Source organism: Notechis scutatus, chromosome 5, assembly GCF_049901735.1.
Source record: "Notechis scutatus isolate UNSWTSFEM ecotype Mainland chromosome 5, rNotScu1.2, whole genome shotgun sequence".
NCBI classification, from domain to species: domain Eukaryota; kingdom Metazoa; phylum Chordata; class Lepidosauria; order Squamata; family Elapidae; genus Notechis; species Notechis scutatus.
Genome location: NC_142013.1, coordinates 58,564,758 through 58,591,259, shown reverse-complemented (window position 1 = coordinate 58,591,259; position 26,502 = coordinate 58,564,758). Strand labels below are relative to the sequence as shown.

The window sequence follows — 26,502 nt, the reverse complement described above, 5'->3', positions numbered from 1 at the left end:
GATAGCTCCATTGATGAGGTGCCATGTTTATCTTCTCTTTGTCTAGGGGTTTATATATTTGCTTTTATGTTATTTATTTCTTAATGTAGGTTTTTACATTTTTAAATATATGTCATTTTTATATTTGTGGTTTTTATCCAATTGTGTGATTTTGGTTAGAAGAGTAATAATACAAATTTGATAAATAAATCAGCCAAAATGGGACTATGGGACAAAACTATGAACTAGTGACAGGTTACTGTTAATGAGTCATATATCTCCAGAATCCCGGTTTATCTTTTAATATACCTAATACTGCCAATATCAGGTTAATGTTGCTGATATTATTTTTCAGAGGCATAAAATGAAGTATTTTTAAAAAGTTATATCATAGGAGTTCTTATTTTTTAACTCAAACATGAGTATGATACAAACCATCTTCATACATGATCCATCTTATTCTATTTGAAGAGTTAAATAAAACAGAAAAGAGGACCGAAGCTATAGAATGTCTTATTATTTGAGAAAGGTTTGCAAAAAAAAAAAAAAAGCAATCTGAAAAAACCAAGATCCAAGCATTGTTATCAATGCTAGAGGGTATACATAGCTGTATGTTGAGCAATATTTTGAATTGTAGTATTTCAGAGGTTAAGTAACCTTTAACTCATATGAAAAGTAAAATGAATCAGATAAAAACTTTTTACATACTTACAAGCATTTTCTGAAGTTGTTCCACTGTTTGATTTGCCACACTAATTCCATTTATTTCTCGAATTTCATCTCCTACATGAAGTGTACCTACAGAAGCAATAACACAAAATGGCACAATTACAAACTATTCTATTATTATACCACATACCACTATATGCATAATTAAATATTGTAAACAATTAGAATTTCCTCAAACTATGTGGATAGGAAATCTTGCAAACTTAAAAAAATTACTAGAAGTATAGCTACATAATCATGAACATGTTCTGCTACATTCAATAGGAATACTCCTACTTAATTTTGAATAAAATTGTAGCTCTAATAAAAGGAATCCACAGCAAACAGAGATGAGAACAGATCTCTATTAATAAATCTCTTGTTTATTTATAAGTTTATCATCTTTTATAGACAAATACTATTTTCCAAAATGGCTCACATATAATATTACAAAGACAGTTTCAGCCATTGTATGTATGTCCATGTATTTGTATAATATTGTCAGCCTTCAAGATCTTCTTCCTTTGCTTTGCTTCTTTCTGGCTGTCATGAGTAACAGGGGGTGGAAGGGAGAAAAGTATGGGAAGTGAGCTGGAGGTGTTACTAACTAATATTGTATAAACTGAGGAGGGTTTCTATTTCTTGCTTAGCTTTCTCTTCTCTGCGCAACTGCAAACCTTTATCTGAGTAAGCCAAGGTCAACTAATCATCACCACCTGAAGATGTCCACATGATGAGGTTCACAACTTTTAATTGGAAGAACCGTTTGAACTATTGGGGGTGGGAACATTTCAATCCCTTGATATATGTGATGTACGTGCCTATTTCCTCATATTCAGAATTCTCTTGTTGCTACCACTTGACTTCCAGTAAAAGATATCTTTTCTCTAATTACAAGAGTCTAAGTATTTCTTTCTTGGATTTTGAACGGAGCACCAGCTGACAAATATCTTGATACTATCAGAAAAAAGTGGTAACATTTAAGACGTTTTTATTTCTTGTAAACTTTGACCAACAGCTTTTGTTAGTAATTACTGATATTAAACAGGTATTAGGAAAAAGGCAAGACTTCCGGCTGATGTCACGACAGGACCAGAAACAACGAAAGGAAGTCTCCATTCCTGCACTGGCTTCTCGCCATTTGTGGGCTCTGAACGGAGCTGATAGCTGTCTTGTAGGGGTGGTGAAGCAAAGGAGAAGCGCCTGGTGAGGTTCTGGGGGAGAACGCAACTCCCCCGTGGAAACCCAGAGCTTGCTCTCTACACCACAATGGAGAGAAGAGCGACTAAGATGGCTGCTACAGAGTTGGGACAGCCAAGGAATATCTAAGCACAGTGCTGGAGTGGAGACTGGGAACGGTGTTCAGAGAAGAGTGGGAAGAATTCATTTTATTTTTGCCTATCCCTAAAAGACTATAACAGAGAAGATTAAAGAACTGAGTTAGCAGCAATTTGGAAGAGGGAAGAAGAAATGGGAAATGGAAACAGCTTAAACTTTTAAAATCTTAAAAGCAATAAATTTGGAAGAACACTAATTCGGAATTGGCTATCAGACAGGATTTGGCATCGGAAGGCATTTAATTTGAATGCAGAAAATAATTGTTCTAAAAGAGAAATATTTGATTTTCTAAAACAAAATTTGTGAAGCTAATTTAAAGAAACGGAAAAAGAGTGGCAGTGAAACTGGATTAGTGTCACTTGCTGATGAAAGAAAAATCCTGCACATCCCTTCAAACTAATGATTTAATCAAAAGAAATTAAAAAGGATAAAATAAAGGCACTACAGTAAGACCCCAGAAAGCTGAAATATATTATAAAAAAATTGGTATCCACTTAGTATTTAGAAAATCTATGCATTGACAAAATGTCCATCTATCAATCACAACAGTTGAAATGCTTGGATCGGCACATATATTATGCTAATACATTATGACATCGTAGGTTCGTTGGAAGAATTTGATGTATTTGAAGGCCAACACCAGCTAAAGAAGTGGCATCTGTGATTTCACATTGTTTTATGTATATAATAATAATAAATTGTATTTGTCAATGTTAATGCTGCAAATAATTATTATACAGATAGCCACTGAACTTTTTCAATTGTGTAAACTGATGCACCAGAAATCTTGATTGCTTCCAGTAAAATAGGTTCTTCAAAAGCATATCTAAATTAGTTAAGGATATTTCAAATGTATAAAATCGATGTTCAAAATTTCTTGTGCTCCTTCTTTTCTGCAAACTTGGTAATCATAAAATCATTAACTAAAGAGTGGATTTTAACAAATACACTCTAATAGTGGATAGCATCATTTCCTCTCTAGTATTATATCTTTTTAAAGTTGCTCCATCAAATACTGGAGCAGAATTATTCCAAGTTGCCCAGAAGATAGATTCAGAAGCAAATGAATTTAAATTACAAGGAAGTAGATTTTAATTGAACATTCAAAATTAATGCTTAATGAAAAAGTTGTTCAACTATGGAAGAAACCTCAATTAAGATACATAGCATAAATGATCCCAACAAACCAAACAGATTTTTAAAGGCAAAATATTGTCACATAATATTTTATTTATTTATTTTAATAGGTCTACTCAATGTTCATATTTTCATTCAGTCTTGGTGACTTAATAGGAGTTAAGAAAATACTGGCTTTGAGGATACAAGGTTCCCATGTCTACTGTCATAATAAACCCATACATTTCTTGGAAAATTAATTATTTGCACCCTTCATGCCAGGTAACTAGTGATCTATATACTTTAGTTAATATTGAGAATCTGTTCCTCTTAGCAAAACATTGTTTGATTTTCTTTGCTTGTTGAACTATTGATAAGTGACTTGAGTAATAACAAGACTCAGTGATGCAAAATATTGTATTATAGGCAATATATGATTTTTGACACTAAGTATTCAAATGTCAGTTAGAATCCATTTCTGAAAATTAGGATAGTATCATATAAAACTTGTGTTGTTCATTAACTTTTATATTTATATTACCTTGTCTGTGAATCATTCCTCCATGCATAATTCTTGCTACAATGCAATGATTCAATTCATTCATTTTTAAAGTGATTCCCTAATAAAAGAAATATAATCACAATAAGATTTTTCAGGCATTGATCCAGTTTAAGCATTTTAACATTTGACCATGGTATGGAAGTAATCAGAGCTGTCTCAATTTACCACCACAATATCTATTAGCATTTTGTTTTAATTCTACCTAAACAATAAGTGGCCTATGAATTAGAACGTACATCTTCTTTTGAAGAATGTTCAGGAGAGAAAAATTTCCATTCTGTTGATGGAGAAAACACTGTTTAGGAGAAGGCTCTATCTGGATACAATACACAGGAGAGTGAGAAAAAAAGTCTTCAAATTTCAAAATTAAGACATTCATACAGTTTGTATATTATTTCAACTTAACTGAATCAACCTTTTTCTGATATAATCAATATTTATTTATATTAAAAGCCTTTTTGGTACAGACTTTTCTCTAGATTTTTAAATGTAATGTTCCTTTCATTTGCCCAAGATAAATTGATAGTATTACAAAAGATAAATTGTAAATTTGATATATGATTGGATATATCTTACTCATGCTTATAAAATTAAACAACATTTATCTATTTACCATTGGTTCATCTGTATTTTTTTGGAACTGAACCAATCGCACTCTTGTGACATTCTCCATGTCCATGTCTCCATTTATGCTTTCTGGAGAATCTCCATTTAAATATGGAGATGTGGGAGGTGGAGTAACTCTTAATGCTTCATCACTGTAAACTTCATGTGCCACTACATCATGAGTTTGGAGTAAGGCCTACACAAAGATATAATTTTCATATTTTGTTATCTTTTGTGCTTTTTTAATGCAAAGAAGCTTAAATTAATTATAAATAGTTGAAAAACTTCAAGCTATTCAACCACAGTTCAACCCAAACGGCATATGCTATGTGACTTTCAGTTTTTCTAATAGTAATAACAGCACACTAATATATCAATTATATATATGGCAGGCATTTCCATATACTACTAACACAATCCTAGTCTACTAAAGAAAAGATACCCCAAAAAGCACAGTATCTTTGAACAAAAAATAGCTGATTCTGGACTTCGGCTGACGTCACGGTGATATTGGACATCAGGAGTGGGTCTCTGCACTCCCACACCGAGTTCTTCCTGTTGGTGGACTCCGAAAGGAGCTAAAGCCACCCTGTAGGGGTGGTGAAGAGAGGTGCCCTGCAGGTCATGGAGAGCCGCAACTCTCCTGCTGGACCCAGGGCTTCTTCCCTCTCATCCACGACGAGAAGAGGCAGCCATCATGGCTGCCACGAAGCTGGGACAGCCAAGGCAACAAAAAATGTGCAGGAGCGATGTAGATGAACAGTGATCGGAGCTGGGTGAGAAGATTCCCTTTTATTTAGACCCTAACTTTAAAGAAAAAAGAAAGAGGAAAGTCCAGGAAAAGAGACTCTTAGAACTATTTCTCAAGGTGGCAAACAACCATCGAGAGAAAAATCCTAGACCTAAAAGTAAGGAACTAGGGGAGAAAAGCTAAAAATCTTTTAAAACAGAGAAAAATGGATTTTTAAATTGGGCAGGTGTTGTTTTGGAAAGGCATTATAAGATGCTGGAACTATCTACTTGAATAGCCAGCTTTGTTTCCATAAATTGAACAAAATTTGGATTAATCAAATCTATAAGACTTGAAACCTAATGCAAGGCATATATGGGAAAACAGAAAATATGCTAGAACTGATAATGGATGAAGATCAAAGAGTCCAGGAAAGAGAGGAGATAGCAGAAAGAACGGAAGAAAAGATAGAACACACAACCCAGCAAACAAAGCAAGAAGATGAGAAGGAGAAGACGACAAAGTCAATAATGACTGATGAAATAAATCATGGGGAAAGTACTTTAAAAAATTTAAAAATGGAATCAGATAACCTGGAAGATATTTTTGAAAGGGAGATAGGGGCTTGGGTGGATACTCTGGAGACCTGGCAGCTTAGGAGAATAGAGATGGGGGAAATATTCAGTCTGAATGGTGAAGATACAGATGTTGATAGAGGCAAAGGTCCAAGAGAGGAGTCTGGGAGGCAAGCCAAAAAATGAATAAGAATTGAAATATTAAAACAGACCAGGGATGATGGAGAGAAAGGAATTATTATATTTTTTTTTCTAATATAATGATGGCCTGATTAGAAATCTGAAGGTAGAAATAAGAACACACACCTTTATAGGAAGCAATAGTTAGATGGAAAGGTTGAAGGTTGAAAGATGGTATTATTAGGTATGTTTAAATAATAGGAAGACTGGTAGTTGAATGTCCTATTGTGACTTTGAACAACTAAATAATATGTCTTAATATAAACATGTGTTAGCAGTGGTGGATTAGCAATGGTGACCTGATTAATTTGATGGAAAGGATCAGAGGTTGAAATATGGTATTACCATGTAATGCTTATAGTATCATTAGCATTAAAATGGAAAATTGATATATTGAATAACTACTCTAAAAAACCATGTATAGTAATACTAGGATTATATAAGTTTGATTAATAATATAACTACTATTATGATTACCATTATTGCTGTTTGTATCAAAATGAATTATACCCAGAGGCCACACTGTTCATATATTGATGTATACTAAAATCCAATAAAACTTGGGGGGTGGGATTGCTGATTCTCTGAAAGTCCTTTATTGTATTGAGCTTTATCATGTGTTAAAAAGGTCTACATAAAAATGTAAGATAATCCTTTCTTGCAAATGTATTCCTGTCCTATTTTCAGAGCATTCTTTGCTGTTTCTAAAAGGTAACAGTTCAAAAGGAAAGTATGCTCTTCAAAGTGTCTAAAATCACAATGTCTAAAATAACAGTGTCCACTATGCAGAAGCTAGCATGTTCATATTTATGTCGGATAAAATTTCATCAAACCTGTTTTCAGTATTCAATTCAATTAAAATTTTAGTATTTTCAATAACTACAGTATTCATTTTACTATTCATATAAATGTTTCAGGGAGTTAATGTAATTTCTAATTTTGGATTATTAATTGCAAAAATTTTCCATGTCATATGCAGTTATGAAAACAAAGTTCTGTCTTCATTTATGATTCTTTAGAAATATTTACAGTCAAAATTGTGGGCGTAACGTAATACGTTGTTCATTTAATAAAATTAGCATAAACAAATTGACATGATTCAGAATCAATATCAAAAGGACCTGTTTTCCTCTCTGTGAAGGAAAAATATGTAAGCTTTATTATTCTAAATCAAAGTTGAGCATATTGATAAAATAAAATTGTTAGACTAGAATCAATCATGTTCCTCTTATTAGACTAAAGTATCAGAAGGTGAGTTCACTGAGTAAGAGTAAGCTATCTTGAAAGGATTGATTAAAAATATGGGGCAAAATAATATAAATAAGAATTGACATTGCTATGTAATGGAATACTGTAAGCCTGTGTTATTAAATTGAAATCATTAAAGGATAAACTGTCCCTAAGATATTCTTAACTAAGGTTTTATTTCTAATAAAATTTAGAATCCATAATTGGATTACAGGTTGAGCCATCTAAAATATCTGTGAAAATTCTAAAAAAAGAAGGGCCTGGCTAATGCCAATATTGTTATCTTTTTGGATTTAAACACTTATTTTTCAAACTATATTTTAACATACTGTCCTATTTGATTTACACATCACTTTATTGTTATAGGAAATTGGATGCATATACATATTTTAAATAATTTTTAAAAAACTATATTTATAATGCATTTTCTATATCTATAATTAATATATTGCTGTTTCTATCCATCATCCATTCTAATCAATGGGAAATATCCATGTCAAAGATATTAGCTTCCTTAAGCCCAGTTCAGTGTTGAACATTGGGACAGAAATAATTTAAATATGTGAACATTCAAAATTCATTCATTGAAATTCAATGAAAGGCTGTATTTATTTCTGAGTAATTATACCCCTTCCCCAATTCTTATCACTTTCAGATAATTTCTTTCATGAATCTATTTTCTATGGTAAATATTAAAAAATGATATTGTAACAATTAGTTACCATGAAATGTGGTTGAGTTAAAATACGTTTAAGTTCTTTTGCATCACTATTTTCTTGGTAACATGAAATTTCTTCCAATACCTGTAAAGCATAAGAGTAGATATATGAATAAAGTTAAGTAACAAATAAAATTCATATTTTTGAGTCATGAAATCCAAAGTAAAAAGTTTGAAAGAAGAAATTTATTTTCACTTCCCAGATTGGCTTATGCTGCAAGGAAGACTTTAATATGCTAGTAAAGACCAATCTATATCCATAGGAATAAATACAGTGTGTGTGTGTGTGTGTGTGTGTGTGTGTGTGTGTGTGTGTGTGTATATATATATATAGTGATATATATATATATATAATGATATATATATATCATTCACAGATGAACACTATAGAGAAGCCTGATGATGGCAGATGAGATTCTGCCGAAACGTCGCTACAACTTTAAAAGCACAACTACTATGACGTGGGAAAACACCCGAACAAAGCTGAATGCCATACATGTAAGTACCCGCGAAAACTTAAGAATATATATATATATGTGTGTGTGTGTGTGTGTGTGTGTGTGTGTGTGTGTGTGTGTGTGTATCTTTGGTTATTCGGGTTTTCTCCCGCGTAAGATTGGAAGTACCTAGGCAACGTTTCGATGAAGTCTCATTCATCATCTTCAGGCTTGTGTCTTCAGCTCTGTGCTTCTCACACACACACATATATATGTTCTCTTAAGTTTTCGTGGGTACTTACATGTATGGTATTCAGATTTGTTCGGGTATTTTCCCACGTCATTATAGTTGTGCTTTTATATATATTCTTAAGTTTTCGCGGGTACTTACATGTATGGCATTCAGCTTCGTTCGGGTATTTTCCCACGTCATTGTAGTTGTGCTTTTAAAGTTGTAGCAACGTTTCAAAAACTCACCAAAACCCTAGCCACTATAGAAAACCCCAGCCACAGAATCATCAGAGAAGCCATAGAGATTGAAAAAAGACCAGAAAGCATGAATAGAAGAGATGATTCCACCAGACTGTCAATCATTTGGAAGCCTGCACTCACAAACAAAAAAATCTCCACACCACAAGCCAGGCAAACACCTGGGCACAAACAGATCCCCCCTGATACCTCCAGCTCAAACACACCCCAACCAGGTACCCAGATGAAACCTAGCTTCCTAACTAATGATAGCCGTCCATTTACCCAGAGCCAAGCTGCACTAAAGGCCTCCAATAAAGTAACACAATGTTGCCAGCCAATCAAGATACAAAAAGAGCCAAAAAACAGACAGAAGATATTAGAAACACCAATCAAGCAGAACACAGCAAACTCCAAGACCAATAAACGCAGACCAAGACTCCCAACCAATCAGGATGAAGAAAAAACCTTTCTGGCACAGCAATAGGCTGCCCCAAATTAAATCTGAAACCACTGTAAAAGTCTGACTCACAGATGAACACTATACAGAAGCCTGATGATGGCAGATGAGATTCTGCCGAAACGTTGCTACAACTTTAAAAGCACAACTACAATGACGTGGGAAAACACCCGAACGAAGCTGAATGCCATACACACACACACACACACACACACACATATCAAAAATAGCGCATGCAAATTAAGGCAGTTGCAATTTCATTCACTGATGATTGCAAAGGAGAGGTGATTATCGGGCAGTAATACACGGTAGATTAAAAAATAATCTATGAGTAGGTAGCTGAGGCAAAAAGGGAATAAAGTTTGGAAGGGCAAACTAGCTATAAGAGGAAAAAACTCAGGAAATGACAGAAATGTAAAGGATGGAGGTGATTGAGAAATCCATTGTCTCTTCACTGTGAGACTATTATTACTTTGCAAGAAGTGACATGAAGTAAGGAAATCAATGTAAGAAACTGAGGTGGGAATGATTTCTTTGGTTCTAAATACCTACTTTGTTAAAAATTATTCATCTGAATCAATATTGATTCCTGGAAACTGTCTACATTAGTCCCTGCGGTTTTCTGGGCAAGCCAATAGTCTCTTTCCTACTGTTGAAAGTGAATATTAACCAGTTGCCAAACATTCAAATTTTGATTATGTGATCATGGGGATATTGCAATGGTTGTGTGAAAAACAGTGATGAATTTTTAAAGTGACATAACCAGGGGTGGGATTCTACTGGTTCGGCCCGGTTTGGGCGAACCGGTTGTTACGATTCTGCACAGTTCACCATCTTCCCCCGCCCGCTGTTGCCACCTGGCCTTCCACTGCTGAAGCAAGCAATCCCCGGTTGCCTACCTGCAGCCGTCGCCAGCCCCAGTTGAGTCCCGACTCCCAGGTCACCCAACTACTCTCATCGACGCCGATGCAGCAAGGTTAGCCCCAGAACTCGAGTCCCAGCCGGCTTAGCTGCTTCTGTTTGTTTTTTCTTTCCTTCCAACTCTGATTATCTGTTATTATCATACATAGCAATGTTCGTTCTTCACCTAATTTCTACCTCTTATCTCTAACTACTTCTTTTTAAAGAAGCATAATAAAATCAATATTAGTACAGTTGGGTACAGTTAATTTTGTGTAATAATAATGACAATAATATAACATTAATAATGAGTAAATAATTATTTCTCCATTTTAGTGAACTTTCCTTAGATAATTGGTCTTTTCTTTTATACTTTTAGATTTCTAACTTTTATTTCTGTTAGCCATTGATAAAACAAATCCCACGTTAAGAAATATTCAAAACCTTAACAGATAACAGATAATCAGAGTTGGAAGGGACCTTATAGAGACCCTACACCATTTCTGACAAATTGCAGTCCAATCTCTTCTTGAAAGTCTGAAATGATGGTGCTCCCACAACTTCCAAGGTCAAGTTGTTCCATTGGTTGATTGTGCTCACTGTCAGAAAGTTTCTCCTTATTTCCAGGTTAAATCTCTCCTTGTTCAGTTTCCATCCATTATTCCTTGTTTGGCCTACAGACGCTTTAGAAAATAGCTTGACTGCTTCCTCTCTGTGGTAGCCCCTCAAATATTGGAAGACTGCTAAAATGTCTCCCCTGCTCCTTCTCTTCACTAGACTAGCCATGCCCAGTTCCTGTAACCATTCTTCCTATGTTTTAGTGCCCTCATCATCCTGGTTGCTCTTCTCTGTACTTTTTCTAGAGTTTCAACATTTTTTTTATAATGTGGTGACCAAAACTGGATGCAGTACTCTAGGTGTGGTCTTACTAAGGCTTTATAGAGTGGTATTAGTACCTCACTTGATCTTGATTGAATCCCTCTGTTAGTGCAACTTAGGATTGCATTAGCTTTTTTGGCTGCTGCTGCACACTGTTAGCTCATATTTAGCTGGTTATCCACTAAGACTCCAAGATCCCTCTCACAGTTATTGCTATTGAGCCTGGTTTCACCCAGTCTATATGTGTACTTTCGGTTTTTCTTGTCTAAGTGTAGGACTTTACTTTTATCTACATTGAATTTCATTTTGTTAGATATGGCCCAGTGTTCTAGTCTGTCAAGATCCATCTGGATCTTGAGCCTATCTTCTTGGGCGTTAGCTATTCCTACCAGCTTAGTATCGCCTGCAAATTTGGTAAGTCCCTCTTCTATTCCCTCATCCAAGTTGTTAATGAACATATTGAAGAGTACTGGGCTTAAGATGGAACCTTAAGATGGGCTTAAGATGGAACCTTGTGGCACCCCACTGCTTACTTCCCTCCATGTAGACTTAGATCCATTAAGGACTACTCGTTGAATATGGTTTGTCAGCCAGGTGTGAGTCCATCTAGTAGTGGTGCTATCTATTCCACTTTTTTCTAGCTTATTAAGAAGTAGGTTGTGGTCTACTTTGTCAAATGCCTTGCTGAAATCTAAATATATTATGTCCACAGTATTTCGCTGGTCTACTAATTTAATGGCTCTTTTCCAGTCCTCTGGTAGTTCCCCAGTGCTCCAGGATTTTTGAAAGATATGGTGCAGTGGTTCTGAAACGACCTTTGCCAGCTCCTTTAAAACTGGGATGTAATCCATCAGGCCCCGGTGATTTGTGTTCATCAAGATTAGACAGGTGTTCTTTTACTTTTGTTGTTGTTGTTTATTTTAACTTTTATTTCTGGTCTATTTTTTACAGTTATGTTTTTGGTGGGTTGAGCTATAGTTTCTTTTTGTGTAAAAACTGATGCAAAGAATGAGTTAAGCAGTTCCGCTTCCTCTGTGTTGTCTGTTACTTCCTTGCCGTCTTCTCTCTTTAGTGGACCAAGTGTTTCCTTGATTTTTTTCTTGTTATTTATATGTTGGAAGAAACTTTTTTTTTAAATTATCTTTGACTTTTGTTGCAAGTCTTTGTTCGTTCTGAGCCTTTGCTTTCCTGACTTCATCTTTGCAAATTCTGGCTATCTGCTAATATTCTGCCTTAGTTGTATGTCCTTCTTTCCATTTTTTGTCCTTTTTTTCTTTCAATTTGTCAGAGAGATCTGTGCAGCCATGCTGGTTTCTTCTTGGATTTCTTGTTTTTCTTTCTCAGTGGAATTGTGCTGGTCTGGGCTTCTATGATTTTACTTTTCAGAGTTTCCCAAGATTCTTGAGTTGTTTTCCCTTTTGAGATTTTCATCCACGGAATCTTTCCCAAGTTCTCTCTGAGTTTATTAAAATCAGCTCTTTTAAAATCCAATATTCTGGTGTCATTATGTTCTATTGCTAGTGTTTGTGTTATGTTGAATTCTAGCATGATATGGTCACTCTCACCCAAGGTTCCTGCAGTTTCAACTCCCTCTATAATTTCTTCTCTGTTTGTAAGAATTAAGTCCAGTATGGCTATCCCTCTAGTTCCATCCTCTTTTGGACAGCAAAGTTGTCAGCTAGGTTGGTTAGGAACTTCACCTTAATTTTAAGTGTTCTAATCTATCCATTTCTGCACATTGTAATATTTTTTAAATTACAGTTTCATAGGGATCTGTTTGTTTTTCCATTGTTATGCAAACATAATTCTAGTCACTGTTAACACATATAAAATTAAATATGTATTATATTCCCTTTATTTATGTGGGTACCTACAAAGATATTTCTGGTTTTAAATCTATATGTTGCTTTACCATGTTTTCTAACCATGGCACTACTAACTCTTGAATAGCTACTTGAGTACAAGCTGAGCCCAGTACTGAACCTAATTCATATATTCCTGTTTTTTAAACGGAGAAATAAATTTCAGAAAAAAAATCCAGTATTGCTCTGTGAATGTGCCTATGAATTTCATTCTTAATCTAACTTCTTAGATGATTTTGTGCTATATCATTTCTTTTGTACTATATATATCTGCATAAGGCTGTAAAAAGCTTCAGTACATTTTTAAGATGAAAAGTCTAAAAAGCTTAGGTGACTAAGCATGGCTTCCCCTGGCTCCTCTCTCTCTGCTATTAGGGACTGTTGGTGCTGGTAAGACCTGGGCTAATGTAAAGTAGTCTTGGCTAGGAAAGATTTTTGTGCCAATACTGGCACAAAATAACAAACTTCCTTGGTTTGTTAATTGTATTTCCATTTTAAGTGTTTATTTTTCAATTAATTGTAATTATGAAAATATCAGCCATTCTTTTATATACACAGTGTAACTTTTTTTTATAGACTATCATTTTCAAATCCACTTTCAGCTCAGTCTCAGTCTTGTCTGGTGAAACTTGTTCCTCTTTCATAACATCTTTTAAACACTAACTTAACTATAGTGTCAGACATTCTTAAAAGTATTCCTTAAAAGTATTACTGCTCTCCACTCCTTGCTCGCTTTCTTCGCTTGCCAGTCTTCACCACAACTTGCTACAACAATCGAGTCCAAACCACAACATTGTTGTATTTTTTTGCAGTAGCTTACCAGGATGAAAAGGCAACTGAGTTTGGCTGCTTTCCTCAGTAAGAAAACAAAACCGGAAACAGATCCAAAAGAGTCACAAACACAACCATTCCAACCTGGGGAAAGCAGCACATCAACTACACTCCAACCTGGGGAAAACAGCACATCAACTACACTCCAACCTGGAGAAAGCAGCACATCAACTACTGAAAGAACTGAGTCGGACATTGAAACCAATCTTCCTGACTGCTGGATATTGCAGCATTATACCAACTTTAAGGAGAAATATGATGGACTGGAAGTTTAAAAAAAATAGTTTGCAAGTATTGCAAAAAAAAAAAATTGAGATTACAACAAAAGAAAAAAGTGTTCACATAGCAAAGGAATGGAAACATTTCCAAATTGAGGCAGCAGGGAAGAGTAAAGAGGTACAACAAGTGTCTCTTAGAAAAACAATGAAAGAGCATTTCTCAACTAAAGCTCACAAACGTTTGCACAGAGAAGTTAAAGCAAGGTGAGCAGGATGTAATAAATAAAGAACTGGACAAGATAACTGAAAAATATTTATCTACTACTTGTAGAGTATTTAATAAAGTTTACAGTCTGGCACAAAGATGTAAACCATTTTCAGACATAGAAGATGAGATAGAATTACAAATTAAATGGATTAGATCTGGGAATAGGATTGCATTAATGTAAAACTGCAGTGAAAGTAGTTGATTTCATTGCAAAAGACATTAGAAAACATTTATTTACTAAAATTATTGAAAAAAGTAGCAAAATATATTTGATTATTGATGAAACCTCAACGATATCTTCCAAATCAGTTCTTATACTTTACTTAAAAGTTGAGGATTCAGTTTTCTTACCAACAATTTTTCTTGAGCAAGTTGAATTGGAAAAACAAGATGCAGAGGCAATATGTTTTTCATTTATGGAAAGTTTAAATAATGTTGGGTTTACTCAGAACTATCTAGAGAAAAAATTTAATAGGATTTTGCTCCCATGGTGCCAGTGTTATGCTTGGGAGAAAATCTGGAGAAAGCACTAGGGTAGCAAAAGACTTTCCAAACATCATAATATGGCACTGCTTAAATCATCGTCTCCAACTTGTTTTAGATGATTCTACTAGGGAAATAAAGCAAGTAAATCATTTTAAAATATTTATTGATATGCTATTTTTCATCAATCCAATAAGAATCCAATTGAATTTAACAAATATCTGAACAACTTGAGATTGAAATTATAAAGATTGATAAGAGTTTTTGGACCAAGATGGGCTGCCTGTAGTTTAAGGTCAACCCTAGCTGTGTGGCGTGCTTATCCAGTGCCACATCAGTTTTTTCATTCAAATAAAAAAATACTCAGGTATGGCTGCCTGTCTTGAAAATATGTACCGTAGTTGCCGGCGTATAAGACGACTTTTTTGCCCTGAAAAAGATGCCTCCAATTGGGTCGTCTTATACGCCGGCAAATAGTAATTGGGAAGCACTGCGGCTGCCCGCGGCTGAGGCACTTTGCGCACCGTGGAAACGAATCCCGTGAAGCCGAAGGAGCAGCCAGCCTTCTCCCAGCTCCCAAGGAAACGAGGTTCGCACCGCCCGAGCTCCGCTGAGGTATCCGGCTGGGGCTGTCAGGAGTTGTTACCGCTGGCGCGGCTCCGCGCGGCTCCAGTCCCGCGTTGCCTCGGGAAGGGAAAGGCAAAAGCCGCGGCTCTTCCTTTTGCCTTTCCCTTCCCGAGGCAACGCGGACTGGAGACTGGAGCCGCGCCAGCGGTAACAACTCCTGACATCCCCAGCCGGATACCTCAGCGGAGCCCGGGCGGTGCGAGCCTCGCTTCCTTGGGAGCTGGGAGAAGGCTGGCTGCTCCTTTCAGCTTCACGGGATTCGCTTTCCACGGTAGACAAAAGTGCCTCAAAAAAAAAAAAAGTGCAAAAGTGGAAGGCGTGCGGAAGAGGGGCAAGTATATAACAAACTATATTTTGAGTGGAAATGTTGGGGGGTCGTCTTATACGCCGGGTCGTCTTATACGCCGGCATATACGGTATATTTTATGACTGATTTGGCATTGATGATTGATATTCTAAATGAAATTTCTCTTCTTTCCAATGCACTGCAAGCAAGAAATATAGACATCATAAAGGCTGAAAAACTTGTGATAACATCAATTAAATCATTTGAAATGCTTAGAAAGGAAAAGGGTGCATATGAAAAAAAAGGTTGATGGATTAATTACTTCAGAAACCTTCAAAAATATAAATTTTGTACAACATCATTGATTTGTTGGACTTCCTTGGGAAAGACTTTTAGAAAGCGTTGTAACTAATTTGAAGAAAAGACTAATAGATTGTGAACATTTAAAAACAAGCAACCAATTTGAAGACACTGATAAATTAAAATTTCTCAATTTTTTGGAGCCAGATTACTGGAATATTGAAGAAGTGGTGGTTCCATGGAAAGCAGCTGAAGAATAATTGGTTGCATTTGGTGAAATTTTTAATTACGAAATTAATATTAATTATTATTGATATTTTTATAGAAAATGTTTTAAAAGATTCCAAGAAATATGCAATTCTGACAGTATTAAAAAAGCTAAAGATATTGTTAGGATAATTGCTGTAAGTTCAGCAGAAGTGGAAAGGGTTTTTTCACAAATGTACATAACATGTTAAGAGAGCAGAAGTCGCCTAACAGTTTCCAATGTAACTAACCTACTGACTATTAATCTAATTGCCCTACCTCTGCAAGAATGGGACCCTGTCCCTATAGTAAAAAATGGTTGCGAGCACATCACACAGCTGATGATGCTTGTGTAAAATTAAAGAAAACTGCAAGTGAGGACATCAGTAAAAAAGCTATTTGGCAATACTTTAAATAACAATATTATTGTTTTTTGTAAAGTATTATGTAATAGTTTTTTATTAATATTTTAAAACTTTGTTGTAACGAAATCTAGTTTTGTGTACTTTTTATTATTTAAGCATTAAAAGCATGAAATAATAAACTACCTTTTATTTTGGTATCTTTTTTATACTTAAAACAGTCATTAGGGCAAAGAAGTGATGCTGAATTGGCCACGCCCAGCTAGTCACATGACCACCTATCCGCGCCCACCCAGTCACATAACCGCAAAGCCATGCCCACCAACTAAGCCAAGCCCACAGAACTGGTTGTTAAAAAATTTGAATCCCACTCCTGGACATAACTTTTCATTAAATGAACTATTGTATGTCAAGGACTACCTGTAACAAGAGACCATGGGTACAGTGAAATGGATGGTTAGAAATTTATGCAAAGAACCTTAAAATATTAGACATGAGTATTTGTTTATCTCTTCAATTTGTTTCTTGTTTTTTTCCTGGAAGATACTCAAGAAAGGTAATTTTAAAAACAATGAAATATAAAAATGTTAAATTTGCTGAAACAGAGAAACTGTTAAATGATTTAATCTTAAAAATCCTGGCTAAATACTTTTTTTGTCTATTCTAAAAGAAATAAAAATAGAGGCTTACTGCAACTACTGTGGGGCTGTGAAAACACACAAACACACATACATTCATACATTTCATTTGTAGATTTAAACTATTATTAAATTTATTAGATTATTAAATTTAAATTATTTTTAAAATTACCTCTTTGGCTCTCTGTACAGCATCACTTGGTGGATTTCTGATTTGTGGTGAAGATTTTGTATTAATTTTGTCATAGAGCTGTTGACAAAAAAACATAATATGAATATATTAAAAACAATTTTACCAGCTTGTTTTATAAAAGATCTCTGAAAATTTCACTTAAAAACATCTGCTGTGCTGTAAATCTAATTTTCTATAGATAACTGTAGAAAATGTAACCATTTCATTTTTTCACGGCATTTATTAACTTCTTGCCTGCTCATGATGCTTCATATAAAGCAGGGATCGCCAACCTTTTGGAGCTCAGGGACCACCAAACTCATCATTTCAAATGCTGTGGACCACTAATATGAATTTTGACTGATGGTGGCTTGCTGACATTGGTGGGACAGAGAGAGAGAGAGATCTGATCTAACCTCTCTCTCTCTCTCTCTCTCACACACACACACACAGGCAGGGGTGGGATTCAAATTTCTTAACAACTGGTTCTGTGGATCTGGCCTAATTTGTGGGTGTGGCTTGGTGGTCATGTGACTGGCTGGGCATGGCTTGTATATAAATATTATAAATATTTATGTAAATACTGATTTTTTTATTTAAAAAAGAGTAACTTTTACCCAAAATCAGGCAAAGTAGGCAGGCAGATTGAGTTGCTCATAGAATCACAGATTCAGAAATCTATCTTTCTGCCATTGGCTACCTGAGTCTGTCACATAAAATTTGCTTGCAAGCAAACTCATAAAATTTGCTAGCAAGCAAACTCATAAAATTAACTCATAACACACCATGTATGTAAATACTGAATTTTTTATTTAAAAAAGAGTAACTTTTACCCAAAATTAGGCAAAGCAGGCAGGGAGATTGAGTTGCTCACAGAATCACAGATTCACTTAGAGATCTGTGTTTCTGTCATCGGCTACCTGAGTCTGCACTGAATAATAAAATCTTCAGTCCTAAGAAAGGTTCGGCTTTGCTTAAAAGCAGAGCTGAGGATCTAAAGATTAACTAGAAAGCAAGAAATCCAACGATTTCCTGCTTTCTAGCTAATCTAAATCTCCTGGCACAGCAGAACAGCTGATGGTCAGGGGAAAAAAAAGGAAAAATAGCAACTTAGCAGGCAAGTTTGCCAGGTAAGGAGTGAGTGGGCGGGGAGGGTTCCCATGGGCAATGTGGGCGGCGCAGCCTTGTATTCCTGTACAGTCTGGATTAATTACTTTCGGGAGTGCTCTGGGGGGATGACATTTCTCTGCGGACCACCAAAATTTCTCGTGGACCACCAGTGGGCTGTGGCCCACCGGTTGGTGACCACTGTTATAAAGACACGTTAGAAATAAGCAATGTTACTTAATCATATTTTCTTGCTAGTAGCAATTTGTAATGATTTAAGAGATTTATTGTAAAGTAAATGCATTTCTTAGTATTTCTATAGACTTCACTCTTGGAATATTTCCTTCAGCAAGGAAACCCAACTAAAATGAGGAAATCAAAGGAAGGTATTTGAGCTGTCATGTCAAATGTTACATTGACTGGCCTGCCACTATCTGCATTTTTGCTCGAGAGGAAAATTTGCATCCTTTTTTTTTTAAATTTTGAAACTGCTGAATTTGCAAATGGCAGTTTTTCATTCTATGGCCAGGGATTCATTCGATATACTAATTTTCTTCAGACATAACTTAAAGAAATAAATTCACCATGTCAGCAATAAGGAACCTAACCCTCACTGTAAAAGTTGTACTAGGGTGACACTTAAATAGCATATTAATGGACAGTGTGCCTGTCAACACTGTGGAGGGTGCTGTGACTAGTTGCCACATATCAGGTTCTGAATCATATAGAAACCAATGTATATGCAGTCACTATGAAGGCCTCTGTACTGCAAAGTATTTATGATTTTTGTTTTATTTACTCTGGTTTATATACAACCCAGAGCTACTGAATGATTTATAAATATCATATAATGGTATTTAGTTTACCATATAAACTAAAACTAAAACAGTAAAAAAGAAGAACAAAATATATCTACTACCCAACTATTACCTTCATAATATCGTAACTAATGAGACCATACCTCATTTGTGATTCCCAAATGAAGTACAGAAAAAATTCAAAATGTAAAACTTAACAACAAGGGCCCAATCTATATATCCAGAAGAGGAAGTATTGCCAAAAGGCATGACCATGGGGTCCCTAAGGATTTTCTTGGCTGTGGAACTATCAACAAGTATGTAATTTTCATTGGGAGCAGGTGGTCCCATAGACATGAAGGCCCTAATCCATTTAGGACTTTAAAGATGACTACTGGAATCTTGAATTGTAAAATATTCAATGTAGCTTCTATAATAGTGATGTTACATAGGTGAACAGAGGCATGTTTATAACTAGATCGTGAACAGGGGTATCAAACTTGATTTCATTGAGGGTTGCATCAGGGTTGTGTTTGACCTCGGAGGGCTGGGGATGAGCATGGTCAGGGGTGGGTAGGGTCATAGTGGCCACAGCCAGGGTGGGTGTGACATGGGACTCGTGTTGGGCGGCGCCCTGAGATATTCTCACCTCTTGGGGAATGTTTAGGGGGGAGGGCCATGTGGATTGTTTCACTTTGAAAGCCAGCAGATGGCTATGGGAACGTATGCTTATCTGTTTCTCAGAACAGCTGGTACAATAACTTCATCCCTGTGGATTGGCTGAATCCACATCTGGTTAAAGGGAAGGGTCTCTACTGCTTTAATTCTATTTGTCTTGTCTAAGGGTTCTCAGACACTGCTTTGAATGTATTGCTATCACTTCTCTGGTCAATAAAAGGTTCCTTTTGAAATACTTCATTTTCAAGAGTTTCTTGAGTTAGAAGGAGAGGCAATCCTTACAGAAAGCAGCGTCTGCAAAAAGGTCAACCTGGAGAAGCAACTTTCGCTCTACTGAGGGGACCCTGCAAACAATGTCCGAGCAAAGCAGCGAGCTGGGAGCGGCCGAATGCTGGGGAGAGACATCAACCACCACCCAGCCGGATGCCTGCTCACTGTACCCTATTGGAGAGGACATGGTTACCCTGGAAGACCCAAAAAAAGCCTTTTTGGTTGATTGGCATCGGGAAGAAAGACAGCTGAGATGGGAGAATCAGAGGGGTCACCCTCACCCACAGTAGCTGAAAATTGGGGTGGAAATTGGAGCTAGAAGCCCTCTCTGACAAGGAGGAACTAAGTGAAGTACCGATGAGGGAGGATTGTCTGAAGAGACATATAACCTGGTTGGTGATGGGTATTTTGGCAAACCTCAACATCCGAGGAGAGCCTGAGCAGCAGCAGCAAAGGGGTGCTGAAATGGCAGCCACCGCGGATGATGCTGGGGGGGCACCCCTCTCTGGGAGTAGCTGACCAAGCTGATGGTGCAGCAGCAGCAGCCGGGGGTCCAGCAAACCCCCCTCGGGTGGTGTGAGCACTGGGGCCCATTCCTGGCCAACCCTGAGCTCCACAACTGGAAAGGAACCCCCCCTTGGGGTGAAATTTGATGGGCATCCGCAATAACTGGGATTCTTTGTGTCACACGTGCTCACATACATGTATGGGCGTGATTTCCAGACTCAAGGATCCCGGGTGCGAGTTGTTACCCTAGCCTTGGAGGGAGCTGCTGCCAGATGGATGGTGACCCTATGTAACGCCAATGCGCCAGAATTGCAGAGATTCGATTGTTTCATGATGGCTCTGTGACGTAGATTCCAGGACTCCCTCGCAGATCGCAAAGCACACAACCACATTAAACTTGTGAAGCAGGGATGGCGGCCAGTGGCAGAGTATACTGAGACCTCGTGTGCCATGTAAACTGGCCAGAAGATATCCTGGTAAGCTGTTTCAAGGATGGGCTGGGTGATGACCTCTACAATGTCTGTGTGGCCTGAGGCGCACCGAACCACCTACATGAGTGGTATCTCACCACCGAAGAAGCTGAGATCGATATGGCCAGAAACCAGTACCGGGTGGAACGAGCATGGAAGAAATCCCACCACAAGGAAAGCGGGAGACCTTCAAACCACAAACCATTTTTACTTCAAAACCCTCAGCCTGTTTCAAGTGTGGAAAGGATGGGCACCAAGCTGCAGAATGTCATTCTAAAACACCCATCTGGAAACCAGAACGGCCATGGGGGGGGAAGACCTGCGAAACCTGGCCAGCGCGGGAGACCACCCTGAGAAGCAGGGAGACAATAGAGTTTCAATCCCCTCCCCTCCTTGGGGATGAAACTCCAGCATCTCAGTAGGAGAAACCAAACTCATTCGGAAGCAATCCAGAGGATGCGCCACTGGTAAGCAAACCAATTGAAGTGTTTACCCTCCCCCTCAGACTGTTTATCCCAGCCAGGACAGAGAGATAAAGATCTCTTAAAAATCAGGCTGAACTGCAAGCCCCTTGTTGATTGGCTGCCATGCCCCAATCCCTGAAGCTGCTTATTCGAACTAGCCATTCAGCAGCAAGCAGGAGGCTGCTTGATGCCGGCCAGACTGGACCCAAACTAAGCCTGCAGGCCCTCATGGCAGAGAAGCTGGTCTTTTATTCAAATGGGGAAAGCTGTTTTCCTTACATCTCATGTTCTTACAACCTCATGGCCTTCTGAAAAAAAGACTTCGGCTTCTCTGTCATGTGTGTCAGCCTCTTCTGGATCTCTTCGAAAAGTAAGTACAGAAAAGCTATGGGAAATGGGGTGGGGAGGAGTAAATGAATCTGGGATGCTAGCAAAGCAGGCACAGTCTGTGGAGAGGAGTGAACAAAGTATCAGAGGGCCGCATCTGGCCTATGGAGGCTCCATTTTGGCCTGTAGCAGGCTGTGGGAGGCCCATGGCGGACCGAATGGAGCCTTGGAGAGCCGGATGTGGCCTATGGAGGCTCCATTTTGGCCTGTAACAGGCTGGGGGAAGCCTGGCAGAGTGCTGCAGGAGGCCATCCAGGCTGAAAAAGGACCAGGGGGGGGACACATGTGGCCCCCACACACCTCATTTTCGCTAGCAGAGGGACAGTGGACCGCTTCTTTGCTATTTTCTATTTCTGCTGTATCAGTTTCAGGGAATTACTGAAGAGATTATACTGAAGATACTCATCTGCAGTATCAAAAATACTGCTAAAACTGCCCTAAGTTCTATTAGTTTGGTTTGATAGTCTTATTTGCTTTATTTTTTGATTATAGCTAAAATTAAACAATATTTTTTAAAGAGAAAAAATACTTACATCTAGTAATGTATGAAGATGCTGATCTTGAAAAACACTATGCAGAAAGTCTAAGTCTTTTTCACTGCAATCTGTAAGTGCATGAATTTCTTCTAGGCTGTCTAATACCTGTGAAACTGCTCCTATTATTAAACACAGGGAGAAAGAAAAATATTTACGACAAATCATTATAAGTTGGTCATATTTCACTGTATTCATTGAGTAAAATATGAACATTAATAAAGCAATCTTCTTTTCAATGAAGAAAGTATTTGAAAAGGAATGTGTGAAATGAATTTAAATTTAGCTTTTAGAGGAAAAAAAGGACAAAGTTTAGTGCCTGCCATCTGTAGAATGGATGACCTTGAATATGTAGCTAATCTTAATCCCATAATAATAAAGCAGAGTTGGTACTTATGCAGTGTTTCCTGATTTCGAAGGTCTGACATAATATTTTGAGCCTGATTGTATCTTTTTGAATAAAAATGCTATAAAAATATTACAGAAACTTAAGAGTATCATGAACATATTTACTCATGTTGTACAGCAAAACAAAAGAATCCCCTTGAAAATTTTTCAGGAGACAATTCTTAATTTATAAATCCCAGTTATAGAACCAGGAGCTAGAAATTGACTTAGAAAAGTAATCTGACTCTGCAAGCAATTTCATGCTGCATGACTGTATAATAAACCCACTGATGCTGATTAAATCAATTTGGAAGTTCCAGATAGTAAAAACTGTGAAAAGAGCATAATTGGAGAAGTCTCTCACACATCTGAGAGAAATTAATCTCAAAAACTTCAGAGAAAAGTTGGACTATAAAATTTTTGAAAGAAAATAAAAATTCAGAAGTATAGATGAATCAGAAAACAGAGGGCATTACTGAAAATATATTTAAAGGAAATACAGATAGTCCTCAACTTATTATCACAATAGAGCCCAAACTTTCTGTTGTTAAGTGAGATATTTGTTAAGTGAGTTTTGCTCCATTTTACAACCTTTCTTGTCACAGTTAAGTGAATCACTTCAATTGATAAGTTAGTAGCCTAGTTGTTAAGGGAATCTAGTTTCCCCATTGACTTTGCTTGTCAGATGGTTGCAAAATGGGATCATGTTACCTTGGGACACAGCAATGGTTATAAATATGAACAAGTATCTGAATTTTGATCACATAATTATATTGAAGCTGAAAAGATCATAATTGTGAAAAGTGGTCAAAAGTCACTTTTTCAGTGCTGCTGTAACTTTGAATGATCACTAAATGAACTGTTGTTAAGTCGAGGACTACCTGTAAAGGGACTCTACACAAAACAGTATGGCTATATCAGCAGGTTTCTAATGTGATATGACTTAATCCTAAAGTTCAAAACAAAATATCTTTGCTATATTAGGAGCCAGAACATTATCAAAGATGACTTATACATGATGTATATAATCATTTGGGGCTAGAGTAACATACAGATTTTAAAAATAAACCTGCTTTTGTAGTTATTATGATTATTAACAGTTTCAATGTGATTGAGCTTCTCTTCTGAAATGGGTTTGAAAAATGGGGATTTAACAAGTAGTTGCTAAAAAGGGGAAGATAATTTTGCAATAACTAATTATTGTGAAGAAAAAACAGATTGTTATATATTCATTACTGCTTAAATGACATCAATTTTGATTATGATTAAACCTTTGATGTACTATAGTCTTGGTTAACAGAAAAAGACAAATTCAAGTGATGTCTGAGACCTGTAATATAATAATAGGTTTTTCAGTCCTGTAGGGAGAAGCATTTATGACTTTCTCTGCTTGTTTTGCCTATCCCACGAAGGGTTTCAATTAGAATTAGTAGAAATAATGGTAAAAAGTGAGACCTGAAGCACAGGATAAAGAGTTATTAACAAACAACTTACTGTTTTAAATAAGTTGAACTATCTAAGTGAATTTTCATCCCACCCCAAGTTATGGATTATAATTTTGAGAAATTTGGGAGGATGCAAGATTGCTAAAATAATGGAAATGATGTCTTTATACATAGAGAACAAAGAAAAGAAAATCCACAAAATTGGATGTGATATTATATTAAGCCAAACAGATTAAATATCAATATATGAGCTATTATAAAATAAGACAATAGCTAGCGATAAAAAGAAATTGATAAAAAGTAAATATCAGGTCACTTATTTCATCTTTTTTTGGGGGGGGGGGTAAGCATCACTGCATTATAGGAATACTATTGACAAAGTATACCTTGATCTTCTATCTTTTTAACAAGATTTCCTAACATTTTTCTTTATATGTATCAAATTAATTCGGTAGTTGTATTCAATTATAGTAGTGCTTGTTAATAGCTCAGAACAGAGGTTTCAAGCAGAATATATTATAAATTGCATGTCAACAGTGAAGAAACAGAACTGTTCCAAGATCTCAAGTAAAAGACATATTGCCCATTTAAAAAAAGATGATGAATAATACTACTGATATAAAAATTGGTTGAGAAATATATGTTGAAAATAGATCTTGCTAACATTCATGCTACTCGTATAAAATTTATTCATTCAAAACTATTACTAGCTTTTTATAGACATGGACATTTAACATCAGTAATAAGCCTTTTATGGTCTGCATATTTGAATATATGTTTGAATGTGTCTCAGTTATAATCCTCTTGTTCTATCAAAGATTAAAGTCAAATCAAGAATATATTAGATAGATATTGTACAATCTCTAGCATTACTGGTTAGTAATAAAAGTTGAAGAATACTAATATTTTTAATGAAGTTTTTCAATTACATTTTGGTAAGAAAGCTACTAATGAACTAATACGTGCATTAAATCATGAAATTATAAACACCAGAAAGTAATGCTCAGTTGTCAATATTTGCATATAAATATATATCTATAGTTTTTTGGGTTCTGTAAGTCTGTTCTTCTTTTATCTATTTATTTATATACTGTTATTATTTTTACAAATAACCCAAGGCAACAAATCTATCAAATACATCTTCTTCAACCTATTTTCCTCACAACAATCTTGTGAGGTAGGCTGCTTGAGAGAATGTGATTGACCCAAAGTCATTCAGCTGGCCTTTCATGGTTAAGGTGGGACTTGAACTTATGCTCTCCTGTTTTCTAGCCTGGGGACTTAACATTTTTGTCATCTTTGTCATCTTTGACTTCTTTATTTTGCCCAGTCACTGGGGTTAAATGATATATAAATTTAATAAAAATTCATAAAAACTGGGAGTTTCTATGAAAGTTACTCTGTAGTCAATGATATGTATGTAGTAATTAAACATCTGTAAAATATTAATAATTAGAATTCAATGACAATTCCAATTTCTTTTAACTAGATCCACTGAATAACTTCACTGTATGCAAAAAATGTCAAAGTTGCATTTGACATTTATATTCCCTAAATTTCAAGATATGGATTATCAGAATATAAACTGGATATGTATTTGGCTAGAAAAACAAGATTATTTTCCATAAAGATTTATGCTTTTCTTTCTTGTGCCCTTAGAGATAGATACTCTAATAGTATCTATCATGAACAGATGCTGCAACCTCGTTTGAAAAAGAATTCTTCTGGCACTTTTAAAACAAATAATTTCAATTGTACAAGTAGTCCATGACTTAAAGCAATTCATTTAGTGACCATTCAAAGTTACAACGCATTGAAAAAAGTGACTTATGACCGTTTTTCACACTTATGATAGTTGCAACATCTCCATGGTCATGTGATAAATATTCAGATGCTTGGCAATTGGTTCATGTTTATGACAGTTGCAGTCTCCCAGGATCATGTGATCAGCTTTTGTAAACTTCTGGCAAGCAAGATCAATGGGGAAGTGAGATCCACTTAACAACCATGTTGCTAACTTAACAACTGTAGTGACTCACTTAAAACTGTGACAAGAAAGGTGGTAAATGGGGAAAAACTTACTTAACAACATAAATTTTGGGGTCAATTTTGATCGTAAGTTAAGGACTACCTGTATTCATCTTCTACCATGAGCATATTGAAATAAAAATATACTGTATCTTTGTTCTTTAATTGCTCAGATGGTATTAAAACTAGGATATGTTAAGCAAGGAAAAAGCTGATTTAATCATGCAAAGCC

General features: G+C 36.2%; 1 protein-coding gene across 1 annotated transcript in view; it reads right to left on the bottom strand.

Moving 5' to 3' along the window:
* The window catches only part of CASK (calcium/calmodulin dependent serine protein kinase), a 209,519-nt gene that overhangs the window by 67,993 nt on the left and 115,024 nt on the right, over positions 1-26,502 (bottom strand). The window contains exons 11-16 of the mRNA XM_087967572.1: positions 22,411-22,532; positions 17,198-17,275; positions 7,765-7,845; positions 4,317-4,505; positions 3,683-3,761; positions 692-777 (exon numbers count right to left, since the gene is read on the bottom strand). Coding sequence (XP_087823698.1) covers positions 692-777; positions 3,683-3,761; positions 4,317-4,505; positions 7,765-7,845; positions 17,198-17,275; positions 22,411-22,532 — 635 coding nt within the window. The remainder of the gene's footprint in view (positions 1-691; positions 778-3,682; positions 3,762-4,316; positions 4,506-7,764; positions 7,846-17,197; positions 17,276-22,410; positions 22,533-26,502) is intronic.